The sequence below is a fragment of the Zootoca vivipara genome, chromosome 10, assembly GCF_963506605.1.
Source record: "Zootoca vivipara chromosome 10, rZooViv1.1, whole genome shotgun sequence".
NCBI classification, from domain to species: Eukaryota; Metazoa; Chordata; class Lepidosauria; order Squamata; family Lacertidae; genus Zootoca; species Zootoca vivipara.
Genome location: NC_083285.1, coordinates 59,212,266 through 59,228,699, shown reverse-complemented (window position 1 = coordinate 59,228,699; position 16,434 = coordinate 59,212,266). Strand labels below are relative to the sequence as shown.

Below are 16,434 nucleotides of genomic sequence, written 5' to 3'. Positions count from 1 at the left end.
CATGTTTACTGTGGATGCAATAATTTGAGGTAGAGGGACCTTGATAATATAATCCGCAAATGAAGGCATTATCAAGATTAACTGAGCCATTTAAGTGTCATGCACAAAATCTCTAAATCTATAGAGCTTAACCATACCATAAATTCTACTCTTCTGCTTTTAGACATGGAAACTGTGTTATGAAGGAGGGAGCCTTGTGACACTTCTTAATGGTTCCAAAGTAATCTTGACCCTCTGATTCTATTCTCATTCTAATGTGGACTGGAACTGGCCCATATCATGTGTTCTTCATTTGGACTTCATGAAACTGATCGCCCACATCTCTAAGAGGCAGGAGCCATGTTTTCCAGTTAAAAATTTCCTTGCAGATGAAGATAACATCCACACAATTACTTAAGAACATTTATTTATAACATGATATAAAAGAAATGAGATATGAACATTTTTATTTGAACAATAGTAAGTGGCTTCTTATACTTACATTGGTTGTGCTCATTGTATAATATATACACAATGAACATAATTACATTTGTACACAAACTTAACTGGGAACTGAATACCTGCTTATTGCTGTACATACCCTATTCCAAAAGAGGAAAAGCCCAGTACCTCAAGTTTCCTAACCCTTCATTTTTGTTTAAAGTAAAGGAGAGAGAAAAGTAAACACTAACATTCATGTCTATGTTGAGGACAGTATGGGAGAAACTGACATTGCAACTTGACCAAGAAATAATTACAGATCAGAAATAGAGCACATCTTAACTCGGCAATAATAATAATAAATGGCACATTTTAAATAGGGCATAAAACATTTACAAATCAAAAGGTGAAAACAATACATGATTCATTTTTTAGAAGCATAACTGAGGTTTAAGTGGTGATCTGTAAAAGCAACCCATGAAAAAACTAGAAAGGAAGCAAACTTAATTAAATTCTTTTTTTTTAAAAAAAAAAACCTTACACCAGGGAAAAACCACTTGCGAAGGTTCCGATTGTAGGCCGCACATTTGAAAAAGAACCCTTAATTATGTGGATGGAAGTCATAGTAGCAGCAGGCTGGTGTCAGAAGAACAATCTCCAAACTGTTGAGGGTACCATGGGAGGCATTTAAAGCTCTCTTGGAATAAACATTTTCCATGAAGTGATAAAAATGATGCTCTGTGGCCAAAAGCATCCGAACTATGAATTTCATAGATTTAATAAAATTGACTGTACAGTATCTTCTTTCCGTAGGTCCGTTTTGTTAGCCATGAATCGTTTCAGCAGAAGCTGGAAGAGCTGGGGGGGGGGGAAAAAGCTGAGTGAGGTTTATTGCAAACCAAGCCACTGAAAAGAGAAGTACAGTATGTGGGGTTTTCTTTTTGAACCTGGACAGAGATAATGGAGACCACCTTCTGCAAGCTGTGATTATCCGTAATCTGAAGTAATCCTAATGGAAGAGCAACCCTGTTGCTGGATCAGATCTAGCTCAGCCACCTTCTTTCCTGATAGTCTGCCATTGACAGAATTATCCTCCACGAATCTCGTAATTTTCTTTAAAAGTAAGGCCCTCTCTTTTCTGTCCCGAATCAACTGCCTATCAGTTTTCACTGGGTTTTAGCACCCGCAAAATATTATCTGGGGTGTGCGTCACTCAACACACAGGCACTGATTTTGACAGCACAGGAGAGAAAGAGTTTGAGGGCACAGGAGAGAAAGAGTTTGATGCTAACCACACAGACATGATTCCTGGACATTATTTTCTAAGAGGTGGTAGGAAGCCCTGTGTTTGGGTCAGAAATGTGCCATTTCTGGTATCCTAAGAACAAAGGCATAAAACTCAAGACTGGTGGCTCAGTGGGAGAGGACATGCTTTTCAGACAAGAGATCCCTAGTTCTAGCCCCATCATCTCCACTTCGAGAGACAGATGATAGGAGAGACCCTGGAGAGAAAGCCACTGCCAGGCAGAACAGACCGTACTGAGCACACAAATACTTTATATTGGCAAAAGGCAGCTTCCAGCGTTATCCCCAAGGTTTAGTATTTGAACATTCCAAATTATTTACCAAGACCAACTCTTAACTGGTGTTTTAGATGTCTGCTGTAACACTGCAGCAGTGCTTACGAAGCTCTGCCAGCGCATGCTTATGACATCTCTGGCCTGGCCACAGAAATCTAAGATGTTTGCTTTATTTCAAAATTTTCTTTTTAATTATTTTTAAATAAAAATTTAGAAGCATAACTATAGTACATGTTGTTATAATACATTTTGGCAGTCTACATATCCTAAATCAAACCTGCTGCTGTTGAGTTTCCTCTTGAAGTCTGTGCTGGCATCTCAAACGAAGAAATAGTATCCTCCTGCTCATGAATGCTGGTTTCTTCACTCTCTTCTGTGCTACTTTCAGGTTTGTGGTTTGCAACTGGGGCCTCGTTCTTCAGGCTGGGGGGGAACGATCTAAGTTTAGAGTTTCCTCTAATTTCTAATTGGGTTAACTGATATTGTACACCACTTCAATAAAAGCCTAAAATACTAGTTGTGGTGTATATAGGATTATGAGATCACGTAACCCAATCTCAGAATCTATGCTTTTCTATAAGGGGGGGGGGAGGACATCAGTATTGCTTTCTACTTCACACACACAGCACTTTTTAAATAAGACCTAAGAAATCAGATTACGTATTTTGACCTACAATCTTTATCTGAGGCCCTTCTTCATGTGCCTTCTCCATGAAAGATCTGGAGGGGGGCAGCATGAGAACAGGCTTTTTCCACGGTGGCTCCCCATTTGTAGAATGCTCTCCCCAGGAAGGCTCATCTGGTGCTATGTCTTCCTGAACACACCAAACTTATTTCTGTAGTGAAGACACCTAGAGGAGCTTCTGTAGATGATCTTAAAGCACGGTCAGATTCACAAGACTTGGCAACCCCTGAAACAAATCAACTTGCTAGTCACACCTTCTGAATGGTGAGTGACTATACTGTTTCTGGTTTTGGGTCATTAAAGACTTGGGCAGGGATCCAAAAGACTGCAGGTTCACCAAGGTTCTCAGGCCTTCCTTTCCTAACTCAGCCCTTTGCATCCCTTACTCCTACCCCAAAATAATTTCTGAAGGTCACGGCTCTCGTGGAAAGGCTTGCAATGTGCCAAGAGCAGCTGCTTCCTAGGTATACATCAAAGTGCTTTGCAGGTAGGCATGGGCTTCTTTCGATCCCAGCCTTGTAGTTTCCCAACTGGAAGTAGAATGAGTTTGGAATGAATTTTGACACCTTTATCATGCTAACTTTTTCAAAATGGGAAAATCTATTTTGGAGCCTTTGGAAGACAGGAACTTTTACGTTAGCTTTCACATGCTAGGTAAAAGGCCAACACAGCTGTTTTTTTTATGGCTGTGAGACTATTTTAATTCCTTTATTTAAAAGTTTGGTAGTGATCCAGAAACAAACTGGACAATTTTACATTTTTTTATTAAAAAAATGCTCTTGAAACCTATATTATGTAATAGCTTCAGTACTTTATTTTCAGGTCCCAGAAATAAGTACATGAAGTGGTAAAGCAAGAGCTGATGTGGAGGGGGTAACTGTTAGTTTGTGAATCCCCTCCTATGAATTGAAAAGAAATGGAATGCAGGGGTGAAGTCACCCCCTAAATTTGCAGATATGGAATCAATGCAATGACTTTTGGTTTTACTGCAAAGCCCCACACAGCTGCTGTTACTAGTAAGTTACCTGAAGTCAGCATCTTGTTTCTCTTCTACTTTTTTTAGCTTTTCAGAAGCCTCATAGGGAGTCCCCTCCTTTGGCTCTAAGACATCTGGTGACAGCTGACTTTCATTTTTTGATAACTGAGGGTAAACAAAAAGGTGAATAATAAATGTTAGCTATTTGAGTACCAAAGTTGAAGAGGTGTGTAGATAGAAGAGTTTTATTTTCTGTTTTTAATTTCAGTTACTCAATCTCCTGCATTGAGGTTGGTGCACTTTTTAAAGCTGTCCCTAATGAACAAGCAGAATTAAGTTTGGGACAACCAGGAGGCACCAAGGAAAGAAAAAAGGGGAGGTAAAGTTTCAAAGGTACACACGCTAAAAAACACTTTTGTTCAGGAGCATTTAAGAAGCACATCATTGCATTCTCTGTGTCATGAGCAGAGAACACAGAGATGTGCTTTCTAAGTGCTGCTAAGGAAGAACTATATTTTGAAATATGTTTGGCCAACAATATCTTTATTTTTGTGTACCCTTGAGATTTCACACCCCTCTTTCTCCTAGTTAATTGTGGACTACCTGAACTCTGCACTGTTCACCCAACATTTGCTCAGTGATTTGTAGTAACCCAAACTATAATTTTAGTTTGAAAGCATGCCCTGCAAAAGAGAAAGAAGATTAGAAAAAGTGGTTAAAATGTAGACAAGAGCTCCAGGCTAACTAATTAAGCAAGTTCTAGAGGTGTCTTTGTGGGGAAGGTTTTGGTTCTATGTTTTCTGACCCCAGTTCCTTATTTTCTGATTGCATGCCAATAAATTTCTGTGATCAGGAAAAAAAGCAGTACCTGTGTAATAAAACCAGCATGATGTTCATTTGGATGATCATTATTCTTATCCTCTGGACGATCATTATCTTTAATCCAAGGTAAGTCTTCTGCACAATTTTGATGGCTCTGGTCTGCATCACTTCCTCTAATGGCATACTCTAATTCCTTGGTAATGCATACAAAATCATCCTTCCTTTGGTTCTGCAGAGAGTATTTGATTTATTGTGAACAAGCAAGGCAACTAACTGGCAGTACAATGATAAAGACAGACACTGGTTAGTTAGGAAACAAGATACAACAGGGCCCCTCTGGACATCATTTTTAAAGCACATTCCTAAGATTTGTGCTTGTGATGCTGTCTGGGTGCCTTCAATACTGTTTGTGCCTTCAAAGGTTTTGGAGTGGTCACACTCCTTCGCTTGCAGTCAGAACATATTCTGTAACTTCCTGCTGAAATACTGTAACTTTTTATACCAAAAATGTTCTATTTATTTTTGTCCCCACTTCTGTTGTGCTCTAACCCCTCCAGACAGCAGTAATGTGGCAGCATGTGGTGGCATTGCCAAACAAATCTACTATTAAAGCACCATTATTGTGTCAAAAACGTATTGCAGAATATGCCCACAATATAACATCAGTCTGGAGGGGCTCACAGATTGTTAACTTCCTTGTAGAAAACATCTTACATGAGACTCCTTCTGTACATGACACACAGGTACTGATATAATGGGTGGTCACTACACACCTGCAGCATAGGACCTTGCAATTGCCTGTACCTTCCCTGTGCACCAAATGTGTCCACACAGAGTAACATTGCTCAAAACACTTTTTTTAAACCAAAGAGTAGACCTCTCTATCTTTTAGTGATGCTACTGTCCATTCCAAAAAACAGGGAGGAAGCTGCTCATCTTCTTGGGGAGCAAGGTTGCTCTAAGACAGGCATCCCCAAACAGCGGCCCTCCATATGTTTTGGCCTACAACTCCCACGATCCCTAGCTAACAGGACCAGTGGTCGGGGAAGATGGGAATTGTAGTCCAAAACATCTGGAGGGCTGAAGTTTGGGAATGCCTGCAATATCTGTTTCCACATCCTTATCCAGATTCTTGAGGCAGCACAGAAGTCAGTCCTCTGCCATAAACTGAGACTCTAAGACAGGCTCTCCAGATGTTTTGGAACTACAACTCCCATGATCCTTAACTAACAGGGCCAGTGGTCAGGGATCATGGGGGTTGTAGTTCCAAAACATCTGGAGAGCCAAGGTTGCCTATGCTTGCTCTAAGAGTTTCTGTCTGTCAAGGAGAGGGTTGTGGGGGGATGAATGTGTGGCATACCTGAGACAACTTAAAAGGATTCTCTCTGGCAAGGGATGGGCTTTGTGATGGGGATAGATCTGAGACACCAATAATATTCAGTCCTTTCTTCTTCTCTTTTAGGCAGGCCTGCTGATGTCTCTTTATTCTTTCCATCTGCTCTTCCACTGTCATCCGGGGACGAGCACTTTCTGCCAAGCATAGCTGTTCTACTGCACTTCTTGGCCTTTCCTTGAAAGGAAAGAAATGTATGGTAAAAAAGCACTTCTAAAAAAGGAAGCAATGTTTGAGGGACACCTTTACTCTGCTGTTGCAATGGGATATACCATGCTATTCCCAATACATAGAAACTGGCATGATTTGAAGCAACAAGGTCAGCTACACAGAATGTGAATCTATAATTTTTAATCCATGTCAAAGATTTCCATCCACAGAATTCATTGCACTGTGATAAATTCCATAAAATATCACTGCCTCTATTCAAAGAGCACCATGTAAAAAAACTCGCCAATAGCCTTATGGAACTACGTAGAACCTGATGACTGCAATAATGCTGAACAAACTCTCATCTCTGATTCACAGAATGAGGTTGCACTGATGGAATGAAAGCACTCTATTTTATTAGGCAAGTTGGTTTTTGTCTTTTGCCTATCAACAATGCTGCCGACAAATGTGACTGGGGAGAGGAGGCGGGGAAGAGATAGGTGCTGTGCTATTTAAAGACTAGTTCTTCGTATATCATCATGAATCAGCTGCAGTTTTTCAGTAAGGCATTCATATCCCTGTGCATTTGGCCAGGGGGTGAGAGGGTGGTGTTGATGTTCTCATATATACAATATGCAGAAGCCCACTGGGCATTATGGAAAACATGCACTTGACAGATGGTGGCAATCCGGCAAGTCAGTATTTTTCCTCTGCTATATGAAATTGTTCTCTGTCTTCTCATCACAGTCCTTCTGAATATTGTGCCAAGCAGGAGCAGTGCCATGATGATCTTACATTACATGTTGAACAGTGGTGGTGTCTGCTGGTGTAAGAATAGCCACACAGTTGCACTGAGTTGACGTGCAATGCAGATGGAGAACTGGAGGCAGCAAGGGATACAATTCAAAAGTAGTAAATACCGTTCTTAGATCTATCTTCTTAGTTTTCCTTAAAGTCACATAGGAAGCTATTGTTGAAGATTCAGGTGTTGGTGACTTTGTTCTCGGAGGCACAACTCCAATGGGAAAATGAGAGCCTATAAAACAAGAGGGGGGTTGAAAGCATATTGTAAAGACCTTAACTCAAACTCTAGACACAGTTAATGTGAAACATGTTTTATCATGCAGTTAACGTATTTCAGCACCTTCCTAACAATAAGTCTGCTCATAATAAGGATTTTAAAATACATTACATTGAAATCTAATGATTATAGATAAAAGTTAGGTCTGAAGAAGTAATGATTCCTGCTTGTAAGTAATTCTAGAATGATGGACCCCAAGTGCTGGTACTTCTCTTTTAAGATCCATGTACAAGTACGCAATCTTTGGTGCCAAGGAGCCTTAGACCCTGATCATTCCACTCCTGTATTGCCCACAATTTCTGCGCTCCCATTCTGCCAATAGTGCTTTATGAGGTGTAAGAAGGGAGACAGATGGTGGTGGATTCGCTGCAGCAGTTGCTGAAACTGGGGCACACACTGGATTAAGCAAGGGAAAGCTCAGGTCTATGTAACCAGCATAGGCTTTGGGGGTTTTAGATGGATTAACAATAAGAGCTTAACTTTTCTGCCATGCTTTTGGACAATAAGTTGCTGAGAGTTCAGTTATATTTACTGCTTACTTTAAGAATATCTGTGTTGTATGGGGTATTTTTTTAAATAAAAAAAACCCATTTGCTATTAATGTTTGTTTTTGAATTACCATTGTTACAAGCTGTTTTGGGAATTCCTATTAAAAAGACACACACACACACACACACACACACACACACACACACACACACACCAGTGACTAACGAAATAGAACATTTATATTGTTATAAAAAAACATTTTGATTTCCACCTTCAACAGCTGCTGACACAAATGATGTGTTCCATCCTCAAAGCTCTACAATTGCAATCTTAGAAACAGTATCATTTTTTACTGGTGCTTCCTTTGAGCTCAGGGCTTCCTGTCTGATTATTATCTTGACCTTTAAGAGATTTTTGGTGGCTATCACTTCAGCACAGCGAGTTTCTGAGCTGGGGGCCTTGTATTCTGATCCCTGACTTATGTGTTTTACCTGGACAAAGTGGTGTTAAGACCCAATCTGCGGTTCTGCCTACGGTATGTTCTACTTCTAATAGGTCTCAAGAGGTGGTGCTGCTCTCTTTTTGTCCCAATCCTTCCTGCTCCCAAGAACATCACTGCCATTTGTGGTGGGAAAATTCGATCATCTCAGCAAGCACACAGTAGGAGAGCTTTGAATGTCTGGCGTGCTTTGAGATTTTATTTGCAGCACACATCTGAGTTTAGAAAGTTGGTAAGGCAATAGTAAAATCTCAATTTTAGTGGCGATCTTACAACCAAGAAATCATGGGGGACCTATCAATTTTTCTTCAGTTTCTCTGTACTACTTTTAACTCCATTACAGAACAGTAAGACACAAACAAATCCTCACAGTGCAAATATCAACAGGCCATAATATTCTATGTATAAAATAATATTTATATTGTGTATTCCTTGTCACATCATGTAGGCAGGATTTTGGACCGTGGCCACTTTCTGCCAGCTTTCATCTAAGGAACTTAAAATACAATCCTAATCCTTTTATGCAGGTACAGCCACAAAAATGACAATTAAAATGAATGCAGCATGCCCAGATCTCCCTCCTTGTTCTCAAAGCAGTGCAGGTGGTTGACAATTCAACACTGGATCCTTAAAAATGGGTTTCATCGTGCTTTAACTGTTTGCTTTGAACACTTTGGTCTGATGAAATGTATTACTCCAGCAGGAAATGGTACATTGTCACTAGGATTCTTTATTTAAAACTAGCAGCATCATACCCAGAGCTGCTCAGGAATTCCAAGAAACCATTTTTTATTTTATTTTTGGTAAGGTTCAGATTGCTATTTTGATTCCAAATGGCATCCAATTGTATCCAAACAGATGAAAACCTGCTCCTTGATCGCAGGGACCATCATGCAAGATTTTGTGAAGGTATCTTAAGAGGTGTCCAAATGCAGAGAGAAGAGACAAACAACTTTCCAAAATACATCGTAGATACTTTAATTAGATAAGAGGATTTTATTATTGGCTATCCTGCAAGTTGTTTTCCCCACCACTTTTGGAAAGACAGATGTGGCAAGACTTTCTATGCATACTGATGGAAATAAGTATCACACCATAGTTTTAAAAAGCTGCATTGCTTTGTGCCTTGCATCTCCCAGCCCTGCTGCATGATAGGTTTTGACAGCTCCAATGAAGTGTATGTGCCTAAATTGTTGATCACTAGTTGTGCGATGAATGCGATTAGCAGAATAAACACACAGGTTAACATTCCCTACCTAAGCCCCTAAAGCTCTCAGACTAAGTTAATAGGATTTACTCTGAGACTTTAGCTCACCACTTCCTCCGCAGTAAGCAGATGCAAGGACAATCGTCTTAGTAAAGCATCAATTTTGGTTTATTAGATTGCTGAAAGCAGCTCACGCATTTGCCTTATCTGACCATATCTCTCTAGTACAGGAGCAGACAGAGGTCTGACACTAGCAAGATGAACAAAATGGGTCTGGTATTTCCAAAGGGACTGTTAGAAAATGTGTCTGCTTCAGAATATAAACCATTATAGGCAAAGCAATACTTCTTATTAGACCCCCCCCTTTCCTGTCTCAAGTTGAAATAACAGTCTAGTTCCTTGTTCTGAGACTGGTCTATCTAGACCTACAGCATCCCCAGATAAATGCCCAATTGCTTATTTAAATAATCTCCAAGAAGGTGATATGACAGCATCCAAGGCTGTTTCTTCTATTACTTCTATTCTGTTTAGGGAAGCTTTTAATGTTTGATGGATTTCTGTATTTTAATATTTTGTTGGAAGCCGCCCAGAGTGGCTGGGGGAACCCGGCAGGATGGGCGGGGTATAAATAATATTATTATTATTATTATTATTATTATTATTATTATTATTATTATTATTATTATTATTACGGTATTACAGCACATTTATAGACAAAACTTTCTTCCAATCCAGCCTACACTTCCTTTGTTTGAAGTTTATCACCTCACTGCTTCTTCCACAGACTTCAAAGTTGCCAGCTTATATAGGCACTTCATATGCTTAAATTGAATTTAGTGTAAGATGGAAAAGAGGGGAAACGGGAATCAAAGAGCTATAAGAGTACCCTCCTCAAACTGAAAGGCAGTGATAAAGCTGGATAAAGCCAACTGGCATGATGCAAACAAGAAGATGTTGAAAAAGTAAGGCAGCCCAACATGTGAAACTGTTCAGGCTCTTCACCCCACCCCCCACCCCCCAATTATTTTTGCATTTTTCACCTCACCATCAAACGCTAAGGAATCCAATGGTGTGAAAAATGACTGAGGGGAGCTGCTCCACACAAGCACATGTATGATTAGACTGCATATTGTACAAGGATTTGTGATGGCTATTTATATCCTTTCTGATAACTCTTTACAAACCGTTCTATACTTACTTATATATGTGTGGGTGGGTGTGTAATGTGCACATACATATCATTGTCGCTGACCAATATGAATAATCTTTTTGTAATTAAAATCTAAGTTCCTCAATTTGCTTCCCCCCCTTCTCCCTCCCAATCAGTTTTCCTTTCATGTCATGCCTTTTGAATTGAAACCACCGGAGCAAGTACTGTCTCATTACTGTTCACTTTGAACTGGTCTGGGAGCCTCGCCCGCCTTCCCCAAAGAGTGAGTTAAAAATCCTTCAAATAAGTAATAAATAGGCAGCATAGCCTTGTGCAGCAATCTCAACATGCCAGGGCTTCAAGTGGCTTGGTATGCTATTTACGTGAGTGAACTGAGCTTAAGGGAGTTTCATTCAAAATGGATTGCACAGAACAGATGCTGCAGTGGCTAGAATGCTGCCAAGAAGGATATATTTCTGCTCAGCCATAAAGCCCATGAGGTATTTCATCATATAAAAATAAATAATATCCTTATTTTGATTTAATGCTCCAAACTAAGTGCTTTGTAAAATCAAGGTGAACAAGCCTCCCACTTGCAGACTTAAGATTCAGTAGACCAAAGAGAAGCAATGTGGCTTAAAAAAAACAAAAAACAAACCCACACCAACCACTACAGGGTATTTGTCTAGGAGACAGAGAAAACTTGACAATTGCAATATTACACTTTTCTCTTTTCTTTTTAAGAACACACTTTCCCCCCTGTCTTTTGACAAATCTTGAAGTTCTGTAGTGCTGCCTTCAAGGATGTTCCAGCAAAAAAATGCAGGAAATGGAAGAACAAAGATGGAAAGATTGTTCAAGGGCAATGACTGAAAATGAACAATTGTTTGGAGGAGTGGTGTGTGCAGAACATGAGAGATGTGATTAGGCATAGCGTCAATATGGATTTCAAGGCTGATTCTCAGTATTATCTTTTATTTTTCTTCTTCCTGCGACTGACTAAAAGCCTTCTCTGGTTGTATTGTTGTTGTTTAGTTGTTTAGTCATGTCTGACTCTTCGTGACGCCATGGACCAGAGCACGCCAGGCTCTTTTTGTATAATTAAACCTAATTTCACTATGCTAGCTGTTTGTCTTACGATAAGAACAAGTTACTCTATTTGTAAAACTACAGTGGTACCTCGGGTTAAGAACTGGAGGTCCGTTCTTAACCTGAAACTGTTCTTAACCTTAGGTAACACTTTAGCTGCCGCCGCGCTGCCACCGCACGATTTCTGTTCTCATCCTGAAGCAAAGGTCTTAACCCGAGGTACTATTTCTGGGTTAGCGGAGTCTGTAACCTGAAGCGTCTGTAACCCAAGGTACCACTGTATAACCAATTGTGCTGTTTCTTCTGCGTGATTACAGGAGTTCCCTATTCCCCTATCAGGGGAAATAGCAACCAACTGTTGTTTAGCCTATATATTATTTTACCGACCTTTAGCTGCAGACATTTCCGACTCAGAAACTGGGTCTGCCTTTTCTTCCCCATTTGATTCATCAACTTCTGCCACAGTTGTTAGCTCAGGCTCACTTTTATAAAGACGGTAATCTGGACCCTAGAAGTCAACCACAGTAAAACATACATTAGCATTTTCCCATAAGACATGTCAGAACATAACAGCAAGATAGAGTAGAGTATGGCAATGATGGTAGTATGTTCTGAAATGCCCTCTTCTTCTAAAGGCCCAGGAGAACAAAAGATTGCTTACATTCTGTGTAGATATATTTTTAAGTGAACTGCATGGCAAAATATATGCCAAGAGGCTGGATAGGCACAACTCACAAGTACAGAACTTGTTTTTGTAGCTGTGTGAAACAACACTCAGCTTTTACTGGAAAACCTATGGCTTTTTCTTTCCTTAGAGCATCACATGGAAAATTTGAAGGAAAGTGTTCTCTGCTTATCGCATCATTTTCCCTTGCAGAATGTAAGCTTGTTGTGGCAGCTACCTATGCATGATTAAATAATTATGGACAGTGCCAGGTACTGTCAATAATTCCTTTAAAAAACCTGTTGGACTTGTTTCAAAATATGATTTTTTTAAATTAATAAATTAAGCACCCACCTAGCAAAATGGAACATAGCATGAGCTCAAATCTGGTTTCAGAGCCACCAATATTGTTGGACAAAGTACAAAATGCAACCAGTCTGAGTCAATGGGTACACTGGCATTCACGTAATATTGATGAAAACAGAAGCGGCAAACATGAACAATGCAGCTGAGAATAACGCAGTTAAGCTGAAAAGAAGCAACGTCACAACACAAAAGTAGCTGGATGTCAAAATAAAATGGCAACTGTGCAGGGGTGGTGGGATGACTGATGAAGAACGTGGCAGTTTCGGCCACTTACAGAGTGAGCTCCATTTCTTTGGTATCCTTGAACTTGGTGAATCTTCCTCTCTTCTGGCAGATGTACAGGGCCCCTGCTATAACAGAGCAAGGAGCTGCTATCACTGGGCAGAGGGGGGATTATGGGAGGATGCTCTGCAAAGTCATAGGACCGAGGGAGTGGAGGACGAGGTGGGACTACTTCCTCTTCCTAAAGATTGCAGAACAGTCACCTGATTTAGATGTGCTCATCTATCACAACAGTTATAATTTCTTTCACATATTTTACAGCAGTTATATTGCAGGTTGGAATTAAAGGGACACTGCTGTAATGAGAGGGACAGATTAAAAAAAAATAACTCTAGTACATCACCAGTGGACACAACATTTTACCAATTTGTTCTTGGTCCACCTCTGGTCCCCTTTATGGGGGGGAGGGGAGGGAACAGAACAAAGCATGCAATCCTCACCCACCCCTGAGCAAATAAATGAACTTTCCTCAGGTCAATTTTTCTTGATGGTATTTCCCCCCCAATTTCCCTATATTTCATGTGTTGATGCACTCTCACACATTTCAATTTAAAAAGTGTACATTCTCTCATAAAAACTAAAACGTATATTCCAATTCCTTTAGACATTGCCTCCCACATGTCACTCACAGTGTCCCTTTAAAACAACCCAATTCCTGAAGTTATTATAGGCTCAGAGACACTGAGCACTATCAACTCCCCAACATTTTGAGCAGGAATTGTGGGTGCTCAGCTCTTACAGAACTGAGCTTATAGGTGCAAACACACATGTAAAGCATTTCTTGCTATATGAAATGTGTGTGGGGCAGGGTGAAGAATCAAGGTTCACAATTTGCTGGGAGAGGAATCAGGATAAATAGAAAATAAGAAATGGGAAGAGATATATGAACTTATAAGAGTAAGAAGTCACAAAACATACAAAGGAATTGTCATTTGGGAGTTCAGCCTTTAGAATTAACCTTGTTTTGAAATCTGGTTATTTAAATATACCAAACATACATAAAACAACTTTAATAAAAAGGACAAGTAGGAGATTTGAATCAGAAAGTGATTACAAAAGCCCACCCCACCCCAAAAAAATCCTTAGGACATACCTCATTTTTATATTTAGATGAAAAAGCCTTTAATGCAACGATATCTATTTAAAAAGAAAGAAGAACATTTATTTTTATGAGTAATGAATTAAATCCTTGGTAGTGATCAACAGCTTAAATATTTCCTTTTCAATAACTGAAATGAAACTGTATTCGATCAAGAGCGTATATAACAGCTTTTAAGAGGTTGGCATGCCAATTTACCTGCCTCTGCAGTGCTGTTTCTTTGCTGTTTATGTTTACTCAAACCTTCCATGACATCCTGAATTCGCCAAAGCTCCTTCTGAATTTGAGCACGTTGTATACCGGCTGACTCAGTCTGCCAGAGAGAAATGTTAAAATTGAGATTGTCTGCCTCCACTTTTTATAAAAAGCATTGAAGGATTCACTGTCTTTTATCATGCACTTTTTTCATTCTGGATACAATGCCCTTTGAAACAAAAGCCACTTGCAGGCCTCTCCCAAGGCAACAAGCTATCCAAGGCTGTCAACTGCTACCCACATGGGGCATTTGGGGATGTCAGCTTTCATCTACCCCGTGACCTGTTCCTGGAGCTTGGGGGCAGTGCAGGATGTGGAGAACAAAGGCAGTAGAATCCATTCACATTACACATTTAATAATATTTATTTTAACTGCAGTACTGAGGACTCTCTAAGATGTTCCGTAGGCAAAATGAGGGAACATTATGCACATGCTGGCACATTATGTTTCAGCTGTATTTTCCGAAAGGTTTCTTTTTATTTTGTAACCAAATTCAGGCAGATGTGCTTGGGTGGAAATGAAGGAAAAACTAGGAGAGACTGAACTTCTGACCCAAATTTTGACTGCACCACATATTTCATTGAGATTTTGTCCTTTCATCCCCACTCACTGCATTCCAACCTCTTATGGGGCAAAAATCTTATTGGCTGGACTATCAACTGGCAGAATGACATTACAATGCTTTGGGAATTTCCCCCACCGCATCGATATACTAGTACTGTATCTAGCTTGCTACACAAGAACATACATCTCCAGTAGAAAGCCATGTGCATAAGGCCTATGACCATAACAAAGCCGACTGTTCTGAAGATTGAAGAAGCAGGTGGGCGTGTAATTTGTTCTACGCCATTATGCATTTCAGGTTCCTTTAACAAATATGGGTGAACTCATTCATCTTTGCACATCACATCCACAAGTACATTCTAATACTACTGCATACATTTTCATATTATTTCTGGCATATATGGATATGATACAAAGTTTATACACTGGTCGCACCTGAACTTCTCCCAGCCGCTCCAGCTGCTCCTGCATGTGGTTCTTTGTGACCGTTACATCGTACTCTAGTTTGTCATATTCCCGCCAAGCTCTCTCAAGCTCCTAAATACAGACACATACAAAATGTACGCATGTTAGTTTTGCCTCATTGGTAAATGCAAAAAATATAAATTTGGGAGTATGCATGATTAAGAACAATAAATGGATTTACTACATTCAGACAGGTTGGGTTGCCAGAAACTGTGGGTGTGCGGTGGTCTAAAAGTTGAACAGCTGATACACATCTCTGCAATTGTGGATCACTTTCCAAAATAAATGCATTCTGTTGTTCCATTGTAGCAAAATGAGCCCCCTGCCCCCTATTTCCATGCCCACACAAGGAGTGGTGAATTCAAGACAAATAAATGTTTGCCAGAGTGTAATAAAGAAGAAAACTATACTGGTATATAGCCGTTTTCTTTATTTTAAAAAAATGCCTACACAAAGAAGGCCCCCTCTTAACACACCACTGAGCTTTACTAGCTGAAGAAAAATTGCATTACTTACTGCGGTAGCTCGAGACACTTCTCGACAAGTGCTAAGGAGTCCATTCTGTAAATCATCCCTCTGCAAGATGACATTTTGTATGGCGGCTGGATTTTCCGCATTCATTTCTATCTCCTGACTGGCTGATAGCAGAGCTTGCTCAAGCGTATACTATGGTAATAAAAAGAATAGTTTTAATGTTCCACATCATTGAACTAATTTTCTTTTTACTTCACTTATCAGTGTTCTGATAATAAAGCATGCAAAATAAGATCCATTTTGGGTAATAAATATAATTGTCCTACTTTTTCCTTGTGCAGCTGCTGAAGCTTTTCTTCCAGGGCTTGAACCACTTTGTCTTGCTCGCATAATCGGCTAAGCTTAGTCTAGTGTGGAAGTGAAGATGGTAATAATTAGTGCCACTAGCTGTTTTGCAGATTGCCAACTGATGCACAGCCTTTTTATTTAAAAAAGTGCATACACATTGGGGCAGCCTGGAAAATCTAAATGCAGATTATCACAGGTATGACCCTAAATTACACATCATGCTAGGTCTGAACCACAGTGGAGTGCTCTGCTTTAATTACTATTTATTTATTATTACCCTGAGTCAGTAGGAGCCATTATGCACCTGGTGTACCTGTCCCATTCACTAAGTCAGGGAACGCTCCATACACACCATGGGGAATCTATGATACATTA

The 16,434-nt window shown here is 39.9% G+C and overlaps 1 protein-coding gene across 12 annotated transcripts in view; it reads right to left on the bottom strand.

Moving 5' to 3' along the window:
• Nucleotides 1-947: 947 nt before the first annotated feature.
• PLEKHA5 (pleckstrin homology domain containing A5) overlaps nucleotides 948-16,434 on the bottom strand; it is a 177,383-nt gene continuing 161,896 nt past the window's right edge. For 11 of the 12 annotated variants that reach the window (XM_035127620.2, XM_035127625.2, XM_035127626.2 and 8 more), the window contains 12 exons: nucleotides 16,038-16,118; nucleotides 15,754-15,903; nucleotides 15,208-15,309; nucleotides 14,151-14,265; nucleotides 13,947-13,990; nucleotides 11,929-12,049; nucleotides 6,947-7,062; nucleotides 5,844-6,053; nucleotides 4,530-4,712; nucleotides 3,711-3,826; nucleotides 2,278-2,423; nucleotides 948-1,278 (listed from right to left, as the gene is read on the bottom strand). In XM_035127620.2, coding sequence (XP_034983511.1) covers nucleotides 1,244-1,278; nucleotides 2,278-2,423; nucleotides 3,711-3,826; nucleotides 4,530-4,712; nucleotides 5,844-6,053; nucleotides 6,947-7,062; nucleotides 11,929-12,049; nucleotides 13,947-13,990; nucleotides 14,151-14,265; nucleotides 15,208-15,309; nucleotides 15,754-15,903; nucleotides 16,038-16,118 — 1,419 coding nt within the window. In that variant the 3' untranslated portion in view covers nucleotides 948-1,243. Of the gene's footprint in view, nucleotides 1,279-2,277; nucleotides 2,424-3,710; nucleotides 3,827-4,529; nucleotides 4,713-5,843; nucleotides 6,054-6,946; nucleotides 7,063-11,928; nucleotides 12,050-12,845; nucleotides 13,035-13,946; nucleotides 13,991-14,150; nucleotides 14,266-15,207; nucleotides 15,310-15,753; nucleotides 15,904-16,037; nucleotides 16,119-16,434 lie in introns of all 12 variants that reach the window. The other variant, XM_035127637.2, reaches the window with a different exon arrangement.